This window comes from Chaetodon auriga, chromosome 10 (genome assembly GCF_051107435.1).
Source record: "Chaetodon auriga isolate fChaAug3 chromosome 10, fChaAug3.hap1, whole genome shotgun sequence".
Lineage (NCBI taxonomy): Eukaryota > Metazoa > Chordata > Actinopteri > Chaetodontiformes > Chaetodontidae > Chaetodon > Chaetodon auriga.
The window spans coordinates 6,001,689-6,014,409 of record NC_135083.1 but is presented as its reverse complement, the minus strand read 5'-3'; the positions used below and the strand labels follow the sequence as shown (position 1 = coordinate 6,014,409).

At 47.0% G+C, this 12,721-nt stretch overlaps 2 protein-coding genes across 6 annotated transcripts in view; both read right to left on the bottom strand.

The window, feature by feature from the left end:
• The window catches only part of iqsec2b (IQ motif and Sec7 domain ArfGEF 2b), a 28,839-nt gene extending 26,360 nt beyond the window's left edge, over window positions 1-2,479 (bottom strand). The window contains exon 1 of the mRNA XM_076740387.1: window positions 691-2,479. Coding sequence (XP_076596502.1) covers window positions 691-1,157 — 467 coding nt within the window. The 5' untranslated portion in view covers window positions 1,158-2,479. The remainder of the gene's footprint in view (window positions 1-690) is intronic.
• Window positions 2,480-4,061: 1,582 nt separating this feature from the next.
• Window positions 4,062-12,721, bottom strand: part of magixb (MAGI family member, X-linked b) — a 37,670-nt gene continuing 29,010 nt past the window's right edge. For 2 of the 5 annotated variants that reach the window (XM_076741413.1, XM_076741412.1), the window contains exons 13-17: window positions 8,979-9,179; window positions 8,803-8,879; window positions 8,504-8,650; window positions 8,230-8,368; window positions 4,062-7,280 (exon numbers count right to left, since the gene is read on the bottom strand). In XM_076741413.1, coding sequence (XP_076597528.1) covers window positions 6,067-7,280; window positions 8,230-8,368; window positions 8,504-8,650; window positions 8,803-8,879; window positions 8,979-9,179 — 1,778 coding nt within the window. In that variant the 3' untranslated portion in view covers window positions 4,062-6,066. Of the gene's footprint in view, window positions 7,877-8,229; window positions 8,369-8,503; window positions 8,651-8,802; window positions 8,880-8,978; window positions 9,180-12,721 lie in introns of all 5 variants that reach the window. The other 3 variants (XM_076741415.1, XM_076741416.1, XM_076741414.1) reach the window with 3 other exon arrangements.

Genomic DNA, 12,721 nt, shown 5'->3' with positions numbered 1-12,721 from the left:
AGCTCTATCTGTGTGTGTGCGTGCGTGGTTAAGTAAAAAGCGAGGACAGATGCACTTGCTGTTTGCCAAAGCTGTGTTTGCAGCACTCTAACTTCAGGTCAGCCTTGAGTTTGGGGTGGTGGTGGTGGTGTGGAGGGGTGTGGGGGGCAGCCTACAGTTCACAAAAGAAAAACACACTTTTAGCAAACAGTGGGCGGATTCTTCATACAGGAGGGCCTCGCCGGTCCAGAGAGTTCAAACCACCATAAAAAAGACCCACAACCCTCCAGCCTGGACTCCACTTTCCGCACTTACTATGCGACTCCTACGCGGCTCACATAATAGACTGTGATCTTTACACATATCAAACCCTCTGCGGGCATAATCACACACAGCACGAGGAAATTGACATCTTGAGCACTTATCTTTGTACCCATAATCCTTCAGCATGTTGTCTCATAGTGGTGTATTTAAAAAAATCTCTTCATAGGTTTAGTCCCATTACTGTGAGGCTTAGCTCTGATGACTAGAAAGGCTGCAGCTCCATACAGCCTGTCATTATGAGGGCTTAGCATATAAATGTTCTGTCGTATTGGATATTATGCAGACTGTGGTCAGCGCTATATTTTAACGCAACCTGGTCAGGATCACTGACATCCCTGTAATCTGACATGAAGCTCATCATTCAGTCTGCGCTGCATTAGAACTTACTTTCTACGAATGGTGGAGCTGGTGTTGGTGTCTGTGCTGTCGGTGCGCTCCAGCCGGTCTCGCTCGGTGGTGGAGGAGCCGCAGGAGAGACCTCGGGTCAGCCTGGTATGGGTCCTCCTCTCCCTGCTGGGCCCTGGAGTTGTGGCCGATGCGGCTGCCGACTGAGTCGTCGAGGTGCTACCGTTCCCGCTGCCGCTGCCGCCACCGCCGCCACTGCCATGATGGATGGGGAGGGACAGAGGCTGGCTGTGGTTGTGGTTCTGCTCGGGGGTGTCCGAGCCAGGCGTCCGTGGACTGCGCTCCTGCCTCAGGTCCTGGTTCTCCTGGCTGACCCGGTCCAGCTGGCCCTCCAGCTCCTCGATACGCCGACGCTGGGTCTCCAGGAGCTTGGCCTGGCTCTCGATGATGTTGTTGAGCTCCAGGAGGTACTCCACTGCCCGGTTGGGGCTTTCTGGGCTGGTCTCCATGGTGGGCCTCTTGGGGTATGACCACCACCAGCCACCACCACAGTTCCGACCCCGTGGGGCCGAGATCCACCCCCCCCACCAGCCCTGATGAGTGGGGGGGAGGGAGGGACCAACGAGGGCTGTAGTGAAGATTAACTAATGCCTTCAGATCTTCAGAAACAGGAAGTCACGGAGATTAAAAGGTTGAAAGTTCAGAACGACTACATATCCCCAAATCTGAGGGCAAAAATGAGCATTATAGCATCTCAGTAGCCATTGGAAATGTTGCAAAGCTGAGAAAAGAGTTCAAAGCTCAAAAAGAAGCTCAAGACTCTGTTGATTGTCTGATTTCCTGGAATCACAGTCATTTTGAAGGACCACGCCAAATCAGCCAGGAGCGGGTCAAGAGTTTGGGGCAACATGATGAATATTAATTCATTAAGCAAAATATTCAAAAAGAAGATTGACCGGGAGGAAGCGACAGAGGTGAGCATTGTCTAAAAGCGGTTGATGAAAGATCCATAATGAACTTCAGCTTGCTTTGATGGCTCTCTGAGCAAACACACAGAGGAGGATATCAGTGCATCCACTGACCTGTGACATATCCTGCTCATTAACTTCACGAGCTCTGATATGAGTTCATTATCACACATGTCCAAAACAGCCACTCCTCAGCCTCCTCGACATACAGGGGAAGGGGGGATAGGGGTAAAAGGGGGGGTGACTGTTTTTATGATCTACCACCAATTATAAGGCACTGTCAATCATTACATAACACAGAAAATTCTGCTCCCTCCCACGTTGAACATCCCCGCAGTCTATCATCGTCGCTTTCAACCCATGGCTTGATGTGTCTTTACAGCACAGAAAGTAAGCAGAGGTGGCTGACTAAGTTCATTCTCCAGGTCCAGACCCTCCCCTCTGGCTCGACAAATTACATCCTAGAGCGTTAAATTCAGATTTAGTTCCCAAACTGTGCGTCTGTGCGCTTTTTCATCCGAGAATAATGCAGAGTTTACTCCCGCGTCACGCATTCATAAGCACCAGTCTTGGAGATAAAATGTCTCCAGTTAAAGATCAACAACTATCCGGATTCTTTTTTTTTTGACAACCCGAAAGTCTCAATAGGCTGTGGCAAATCTTTAAACTGTACTTTCGTGTTTGCCGCTTTCGGCGCTGACCTGAAAATCGGTTTAAACGAACAGGTTGAGTTATTTCCTACTTATCTGAGGCGAGTTTCAGCTGTGTCAGGTCGGTAATCCAAGCAGCAGCAGCGCGGCGGTCGATCTGCTTTGCGGTGGCGCAGAAACGCGGAGAGGTTTCGCTCCTTGAGAGTCTGAACTGCAGCGATGCGTGCGGCTTTTCCTCCGAGCGCATCACTGTCAAGACAGCCGCAGTGACGACCGACTTCCGGAAAAGAATTTCAAAATAAAGGCTTAACTCGCCGAGTGCCGTGCAGGTGATTTCAGGTGAAACTAAAGGCATTTGCAGGAAAAGATTAATAAAATCCCAAGTAGCCATCAAATGAAAGGTTTTATTATTGTGTCGTGCTTACATCCTGCGTTGTCTTACATGACGCTAAATACATAAAAGCAATACTGGGATTAAAAAAAGACAATAAATAGATAAATAAATAGGTCGGAGTAATTTTTTTGTTTGGGTGTTTACAATATATAAAATGCTGCACATGATCCACCTTTGAGAGATTGTACAACCATGTACCAATTCTGACCAGTCACAAAATTTGTTTTGTTCATCTTATTCTATTTTATCCTATTTTATTATCTTTTCTTTTTCACACGGGGGTTGCAACAAAAATTTCATTGACATGGCTATGCTCAATGACAATAAAAGCAATCTTGAATCTTGAATCTTGAATCTTGAATCTACACACCAGAATATTTGTTGTGTTTGTTATGTTTTCTTGAGCCATTTCATGCAATTCATCATTAGGACAAGAAGCCAATCTAGGATTACAATGATTAATATAATAATAGATGTATGGCATATCAAGCCGATTTCCATTCAAAGTGCTGAAGAAAACTTGCTCTCTGGAATAAATACGCGTGCAGGTGACATTTTATTTTGAAGGTAAAATCAGAGTCTCACTCTGCAGCTTTGTAACTTTACAGACTTCAGGAACCCTGTTGAGCGCCTGTGAATCAGAAGTGCACATGTAGAAAGCAGTTCCTCACACTATGATGCCTACAGAGCAACGAAAGTGCCACATTCTGCTCTGTTCAACATTTCCCAATAACTGAAATCCTTAGTTTGATTTGAGGCCTGTTGAATAACCGCGGTTTACTTATTTAACTCCATCTGAGTGCAGCGCTTTTATTACTGCGATGACTTTTTTTTTTTTTTTTTTTTTTGCGTCTGAGCTGACTTGAACAGAAGGATGCGGCTTAGGACAACATGAGAGAAAAGGCAGGCCTCAGAGCGATGTTATTTTTAGTGGCAGCGCTCAAGTGCTCATATCAGAGCTGAGACACTGGCTATAAATTCACCCGCATGTGTATAATAGCTCACACAGGTGATGCTGCTCTGCTGTACAGTATGCGACACTGAGTGGAGAGTCTGCATGGAAAATGTAAAAGCCCTGTTCTCCCAAAAAGCAGGTTTAATAATTGATCTGTGGAAAATGATCAGATTTGGACCCTGCTGGTAACCAAGGACAGGAGATTTACAGTCTTATTTATTTCTATTCTCACACATTTCAACCTGTTTTTTTGATCATATATCATATTTCATGGCATCCTTAAAATAATCTCAAATCTCCCTCACACACACCTTCATCATGTCAAATCCCATCTCTCCCAAACGTGCTGTAGCATATAATTCTGCTGCCATCTGCTGTCCATTACTGCGGCTCTCCTGGTGTTCAGAAAAGCAATAAAAAGAAAGACATGCATGAGCACTGAGGAAATTGGTTGAGCAGTTTATTCAGAGTTTTTATTAGAACGTGTTTACAGTCCGGCCATATAATCCCCCTTAGGAAATGAAAGTCTAAAAAAAGAACATTAGCAAACGTTATAAAATAACTCTTACATACAGGCTACCAAGCTACTCCGTGTGGTCGTTGGTTTGGGGGGAGACAGTATGTTGGTTTGGTCACTGTGATGCCATTCCTGGGCCACACAGTGATGCAAACAAATGGAAAGGGCACACCAAGCAACTCATTTCAGCGCTGCAGTTTGTTCAAAACGGGCACACGTGAAGGAATGACTTCACTTCTAGCATCCATCTGTAGATGATTATGGGCTGGTAACAAACAGCTGTAACAGTCTGCGTCTCCTAATGCTGCCATAAAGAATCAACACAACGTTGCTTTAACGTCCAAATAACACAAATCTTCTCTCTGTTATGAAAAGGGCGTGAAGTCACTTTGTAGCTTTTCTTCCTCATGGCTTATCTAGAGCAAAGTATCTGAAAACCTGAGTATTTCAAAAAAGATAATTTCATAGAAAAATAACATTTCACAGTATCCATTCAGCTTTTTTTTTCTGTAACAGAATTGTTTTTTTTAAAAAGAGAGCAAAACAAAAGGATGTGCTATTCTGCCTTCTTCGACGCGACGCTGAGCTCAGATCCTGCAGAGGCTTATGATTATTATTCCTGTGGATTCACAATAATAAGGGCCTTTTTTGGCATGACTGAAATCACTCAACGGCCCGCCCGCCCGCCTCTGTCGTGTTAGAGACCTCAGAGCAAAGGGTTTTCACAGTAAGAAAAATCAGTGGTTAGGATAAAGTGGTTTATGTTACCAAGGCAACTGTACGTGGCACGATGGGCACGGCACTCTCTAGAGTCTAGATAGTGGCTTTGTTCTGACCCCACATACACAACATTAACAGTACAAGAAATATGCACAGTAGATGCATATTTTTGGCATCTTTTGCTGACTTCTGACATAGGGTACAACATAACAGAGTATCCTTATCCACACTCAAGCGGCCTATTACAAAACATTCATTTCTGAATCGGGCAGGTATAATATAGTTCTGTGTTTACATTTTCACGAAAGCTATACCAATTTTCACTTAATGTCTCATCACACGTTAATAAATAATATGAACGGGTATGTAATATATAGATATACTGCATATGTTTATATTCGTATAGACATATCATGATGTATTACAGTACAGTAATACAAATCAGGGCTTGGCTCCAGTTAGTATTTACAATAGGTTCTGTCATTTATTTCTCTACACATATGTACAGAATATAGATTTCACGCCTGCCATGAAAGGGGATTTGCATTATCACCATCAAATATTCAGTTATACGGAACAACATCACAAGTCGAGGCGTCGAAGTGTCACATAAGACAAAGAGGATATTGTACAAACATGTTACACTGCGTCCTCTGAGACCGGGTCGGCGCGGCTCACTGGAAATGGATGGCTGATAGTCTTGTACAGTTGCATTATTATTGCTCGGTATCTTCATGAGGTATAAGTGAATGTCTATGCAGTCTTTGTACAGTTGGGGGGGGGGGGGCATTCTGCAAAAAGTCGCTTGAAGACAGAGATGCAGAGAGGTGAGTGAGATGCAGGAAGTAGGATGAACCAAGATGTCTGAAATACCTTGTTGTCCTGGAAACATCTATCACAAACGTAAGGAGAGGAGTGAAACGCAGCGACAGCGAGACGAAGACGACGCCTTTCGCCAGCAACGCGGACAGAACTCTGCCACGTCGGTGTCATTTACGAGTTCGAATGAGATTTCGGTGCTGAATCAGCTGGAGGTCAGCTGTAAAAAGGCACAAAGAATATGACTTCGTACTACTGTTGATATCAAAGTGACTGAGAGAAAATGTTGGTCGTGTGGGTAGCTGCAGAAAACAAGTCGAGGTCTAACAGTGTGAGACTGACAGAATCTGATACGGCGTCATTCAGCTGCTGCATGCTCTCCTTCCTGTGAAAAATCAAGAGACAGCGCTTCTTCCTCCCCCCTGCCCTGTCCGCCTCCCGGGGCGCCCGTGCCCCTCCGTGACCTGAGCCACCCTCTGCTGGCTGGGTGCGAGCCAGGGGCCTGGCAGCACCTCGGCCCTGCGCCCGCCCCCTTCTGTGGCGGCCAGAGAAAGGCCTGAGATGCTGGCAGCCGACGTGCTGCCGTCAGATTGGCTGCCTCCAGACTCTGACTCATCATCCCCCAGCTGCTGCTGTACGGACAGTGAGGAGGTGAGGAAGGAGAAGGGCTTTTTCTCTGACACCGGATCTATCGCAGCAACACTCGGTAAAGGCCTCTTGCTCTGTGCGCCGTCGTCGTCCTGACCCTGGTTCAGCTCGGTCGCACTATTTTCATCATCTGGCGACCTCTCCTGCTCCTGCTCCTCCTCGCTCCTCATCCCTCTGTACTCTGCTGCCATGTCCCAGTTTCCATCTCTCTCCTCCTCCCAGTTTTCTTTGGGTCTGGGAAGCTTTTGGTTCGGACTCGGAATGGGCAGAAAAACATCCTCACTCTCCTCTCTCTCTAAACTGACTCTCTCCTCCACCTCCTCCGTCCTTTCTTCCACCCTTTCCTCCACAGCAGGTGCCTCCCGCTCTCTCTCTTGCTCAGGCTCCTCACCCTCTACCTTCCTCACCCCTTCCTCAACAGCAGGTGCCTCCCGCTCTCCCTCTTGCTCAGGCTCCTCGTCCTCTACCCTCCTCACCTTCCCCTCAACAGCAGGTGCCTCCCGCTCTCCCTCTTGCTCAAGCTCCTCACCCTCTACCCTCCTCACCCTCTCCTCACTTCTACTTTTCCTCTCTCTGCTTTTTCTCCTCCCTCTCCCTCTCTCCCTCTCCCTTTTCCTTCCCCTCACAGTCCCTCCTTCTGTCTCACTGTCATCAAAATTCCTGAGGGCATCTCTGGGCAAACTCTGAGTCCCCCCTTTCCTCCTCCTCCTACTCCTGCCCCCGGCTTCCCGAGACCCCTCTCCCCGCTCAGAGACGGGGCTTTGCAAACCCGAGCGCCCTCCTCCCTCTGAGCCCCGTCTTGTCCTTCCCGTCCCTTTCCCTTTCTCGCGTCCATGTGAAGACCTGCTTCTCTTCTTCTGCTTCGAGCTGTGGCCCTTCCGCCCGGTGGAGTCTACTGCAGCCAAACCCTGCTCCTTGGAGTGATGCAGGAGGGAGGGGGAGGTGACTTTGTGCTCACGGCCTGGACACACATCACATGGAGGGGAAGGGGTGGAAAAAGTGAACGGGCAGGTAAAATAGAGGAAGAAGAAAATTAGTTTTATGTAATCTGTTATTGAAGAGCTCTGAAATCAAGTGTTTTTTGTTGCTGTTGAGGTGCATTAGGTCAGCTTGCATAACAACAGCTGCTCTTCTATTTTAGTGCAACCTTCAGATGAACCTTTATGAGAAACATGACACGTATCTCATTACCACTATGCTCCATAATAGTGTAATTATGCTGTACTCTTCTTTTAAAAAAAATTCAGCATGCCTACAAATTGTGAAGCTGGGAAACCAGGCACCAAAGTTTTAACACTGTAAATTTCTACATCACTACTGCAGTTGCTGATCAGTTGTATACTCTAATGAGGAGTCAGACACACAGGCTGTGAGGTGCCTTTCACTACAAGTGAAGACAGGGGTGGTGACTGAGTAGAGGAATGTAGAGAGACAGAAAAATGGGAGAACTAACAGGAACCATTACCAACCGCGTATTCTCTGTCCGTCCAATGACATAGAAGCAAGGCTCGCCTAGCTTGGAGTTGGTCATACATAGAGACAAACTGGAGAGCTCCACTGAGAGAGAGAAAGAGGAGAAAAACAGAAGAGACAAGAAAGGAAGGAGCAGAGAGGAGAGAAATGTTTGGAAACAAGGAAAATCCAGATGGAGAAGGTGGTGTTTTAAGCAAAAAAATGAGTCACAGATGCAGATGGGTTAAGAGGTAGGAAACACCACAAAAGAAGAAGAAAGAATAAAAAGGTACAAAGTGTTTTAGTTGGAATCAGTCCCACAGAAAAGAAGAAGAGAGGAGATTACACACCCAGGAACAATGCATCACACGCAAAAGACAAGAGGTTCCCCGTTTTTTAACATCTTATGATTTCCCCTGTACACACATGGTGGGAGCATCCTGAAATATGTGTCTCACCATAGTCAGGCACGTAGCCGTTTCCTCTCTTAAGCACCAGGTGGATGCGGTGGCCTCCTCTGCGGATCTGCTCCACCGCCTGGCTGTGGGTCATCCCTGCTGTACTGTCCCCATTGATCTCCACGAGCTGATCGCTGACCTGCAGCCGCAGCACACAAACGCAACATCCACGACATCACGTTAAATGTTATTAAAATAATCCTGTGATGTTAACACATAATGGCAATTAAGACATTTTGACTAATCATGGATCAAGAAATCCTGATCTGCACACCTGCATTTTCTGGCTGCGTGAGGCCGGCCCCCCCTCCATCAGTCCCAGGACGTAGAGGCCCATGTTGTACTCGCTGCCTCCTCGGAGGCTGAAGCCGAAGCCCGAGGGCCCACGATCCAAATCGACGCTGTAATATCTGGAGTCGCGCTGGGAGACAGAGAGTGCAGAGAGAGTGAGAAGGAGGGCTGTTCATCATCACTGCAGTGAATATTTTTCACTGGCAGAGGACGAGGTGAGTCACAGCAAAGTCAATTCAGTGATCATGAGGCACACGTTGTTAATTATGGTGCTGCCCTCACCTTCGGACGCGACCTTTGACCCTTTCTGCTTCTGTGACCGGGGTCATACTCAGTGGTTTCTGAAAGGCTGGAAGAATCTGAAAAAGATGATGATTGAGGTCCGATGATGTATTCAGAACCAGGCTGTGTATGTGTGTGTATGCATGCGTCTCCTGGACACTTGTGTCTATGCTTACAGGTGCTGGGACGGGGGACGATAGTGAGGCGCAGCGTGTTTCCCGCTCGCCGAAGGATCTGAGCAAGCTCCCGATGAGGCAGAGTCACCACGGAGCGACCCTCCACGGCCTCTAATCGATCTCCGGGCCGGATCTGACCGCTCTTGGCCGCTGGGCTGCCTCGACGGACCGTCACAAACCGGTGAGGGAGAAGAGAAGCAGCTGAGGAGAGGACAGAAAACACCAAACATCAACTACCTCGAATGACGATGACTTGTTGAGTTGCTGCGGGATCATGAAACTCCATCAAGCCCCAAAACTTTCCTTTTAACTGAGAGGCAGCGAGTAACAAGTGGGGTCAAATATAGACTCATTTAAAAGCTGGAAGATTGATTTCACCACTGCCTCTGCCAGAAATCCTAAAACAAGCTGTAATTAAGCTTTGGATCATTTTTGGCAGGGTTTACTTTATAAATTACTTCCCACAGAAGCCTTTCTTTACACCTCCCCCACTGTCTCCTTGAAACACTCTCCTCTTCTCCTTCATCTTCCCATCCATCAACCTCTCCCTCCGTCCGCTGACACACCGAGAACTGTTTTCCGCTGTTCAATGATTTGTCTTGCTCCTCAAGAACAAACTGTCACGGGACACGAGCTTTCCAGCAATATTTCCCTGTCCTGAATCTGTCAAACTGCACATAACGACAGGCTTTGGATATTTACACTTCGGTTTTACAGCGTCAGTGATTCTTATGCTCAGCCCCTCTAAGATCCACAAACTCGCAGTCTGTCTGCATTAGGATGCCACTAGCATACGAAACGCACACTTAAAAACACACGCAGCAATATTTTGTTCTTTCTGCTGGCACCACAAAACGTCCTTCTCCTCTGTGTGGGAAAAAGCTGTCCGTCTTCTCCCACCCCTTCACTGCTCAAACACACCTCATTATCAGCTTTGATAGGCAGGAGAGTGCAGCTGAGGTCACAGATGATGTGCAAGTTTTTCTTGTTGTTGGATTCAACTGACCTCTGAACTGAAGCGAGGGGGGACAATTAGCTTCATGTATCAAGAACTCAATTTGTCTTATCTTCTGTACAAAGAGATCACTCACAATTAAGCTTAATTCTGGTCACTGTCTGAGGCTGATGAGAAAAGTATCGAGCAGCCTAAAAATAAATTTGCCTCGTCTGTAATCTTCTGTGCAAACTAAAAAGCTTCTTACAGTTTTCAGCTGGACAGTCTGTCTGCTTAGACTTCTAATTCTCTCTTCTATTCCCTTTCTGTATCTTAGTAAACTCCCTATTAGTCTCTCTATGACCCCTCTTTGAGGGTATGCTGTGTTTTGGTGACAGCTGGCCCCTCTAGAGTCTTGCCAGTGGCCTTATGTAACCCATCAGGCAGCATAAACATTTTGAGACTCTCATTCAGCTGAGGCCCATAGTCAGAGAATATCCCCCGAAGACAAAAATTGCATGTTTAAGTTGTCTTATAGAGGGCTATGACATGATTGTTAATGGCTTAAAATGATAATTTTGGGGGCTCATAATATGAGCTGAAGTGTGTGTCACACTGGAATGATGATCCCGTTAAAAGGTACATCCTATAATTCACAGTCCAGAGACACATCTCCAATCTGGGCCTAATCTGGGTGACCCAGGCAGAAACGGCAATCAGGTCAAATCAAAGCCAAGGCAGCTTTGCAAATAGTCTTCTTATCATGCATAATACATCTGTCCGACATCAACAGTCGCCAAACACATGAATACACATGCAACAGCCATGCTCGCACGCACCCAGCACCATTGTGCACACACGCACGCACACGCACACACACGTATAACACCACTCACACATACACAGTGACTCACACGCAGAGTGATTGGGACAGATGTACTCAGCCACACACACCCACCCACAAACACACACACACACACACACACACACACACGCTTAAACTACACAGATGCGTCCAAATGGACTGCTTTATATTAGTGTCTTTTCCTCTGGCTCTCCATGTTCTCCTGTCCAGAGTAATCCCACTGCGGTATGCCCAGCAGCCAGCAAGCCTCTGACGTGCTGCACTGATCACCGCTCAGGAGCGGTAGCAGCCCCCCTCCCCGCCATCGTAAAATCCCCCTCTACAGCCCAGATGCATCAACCGGTGCAGACATCCCCTCAGCAGCCTGCAGATGTTTAGTGCATGTCGGAGGAGAGGAGACAGCACTGTTGATCTTTAGCAGGATCATTCATACAGGTTGAATACAGCACAGTGTGCGTGCAGGTTGGTTGATGCTCAATCTGTTAACATTCGTTCTACTGCACGTGTGGCTCCAACACACAGACCATGACCACATCACCACATCGTGTTCTGTGCAGTTTTAAGCCTGAATGGGTTACAAATACATGAAATTTGCCTTCATCTGTGGCTGTCGCTGCAATTATCATCCAGTGTAACTGTCAAAACAACCCTAATACGTATGGATCATAGCATCAGGGACATCTAAACATGTCTCTAACTTTCATACCGCCAAAGTCAAAGCATCTGACCGAGCAAACTTTAGTGTGCAGCACAGAATCATACCCCTCCAGCTCATGCACAAAGCTAAACGAGAAACATTGCACCAAACCAGCACCCTCCCATTTTCTAGTAAACATGAAACGACAAGTGGAGCGAATAATTACGTTTAGACTCCTTCACAGTTTTCAAAGCAGACTGTAGCCTCTCCAGCATGGCTCTTTGATTAACATGCGCAGGAAAACAAACCAAAAAAATGAAAATAAAAATCCTAAATTCCGTGTCAGGCCGCTTGGAGTCACATGAAACGGTCAACAGGAGCTAAAGCACAGGTTTGCTGTCCCCTCTGTTGCTCCTCTGCAAGGGAAATGTTCGGTGTAGCATTTCTCTTAAGCATTCAGAGAGCAGCGGAGAGAGCGGGAGGTAGGTGGGAGGCGGAGGGAGGGAGAGATAGAGAGAAAGAGAGAGAGATAGAGGGAGGGGGGAGTTTAATCTTTTGAAAAACCAGACTGGACGCTTTTACTGCAGAGTAAAGGGGTGAGAGAGGGAGAGAGCGGGCAGGAGTGAGGGAGTGAGAGGTGGAGAGAAAGACTGATGAGGGGGGAGAGAAAGGGAGAGGAGATGATAGAGGATGAAAGCAGATATGGAGAGACGGACGGGACTTCTCTCTGTGACATGACAAGAGTGAAATAAGGGGGAGAGTGAGGACACAGTGGAGATGGAGGTTTGAGGAAGCGGGGAGGGTGGAGGGTCCCTGTGCTGCAGAGACAGGTGCACCTACAACCTTAATCTCCCCATGAAAACATAAACGTGTGTTCGCTCAGGCCATAAAGCAAATTGAACTGCATCAAGCTGCAACAGAGGACAGCCAATGCAAGACAAAGGAAGGGGGGAGTGGGTGATACATCATGGGGATGCTGCAGTTAAACTGCTATTCAGAAGCACTACGCTAAAAGCTAATAAGGGCAGGACATGCTCGCTTCCCAGACAGAACATAAACAAGCCTCTACGTCCTGTCAGGTCGGACCGGGCAGAGAAATACAGAGTGACGTACTGGTGATGTGATACTTTCAATTCATTCTGCAGGACTCACTCAAGCTGACCAACAAAGATGCACTGCTACATATAAAACCAGTGTTCAACATGCAAACATTGTTTGACATTCGGGCTACGTTTATCCACTTATGCTGAGAGTTAGCTGAGAAAATCAATGCCACTCTGGTGTCTAAATATTTAGCTTAGCTTGGA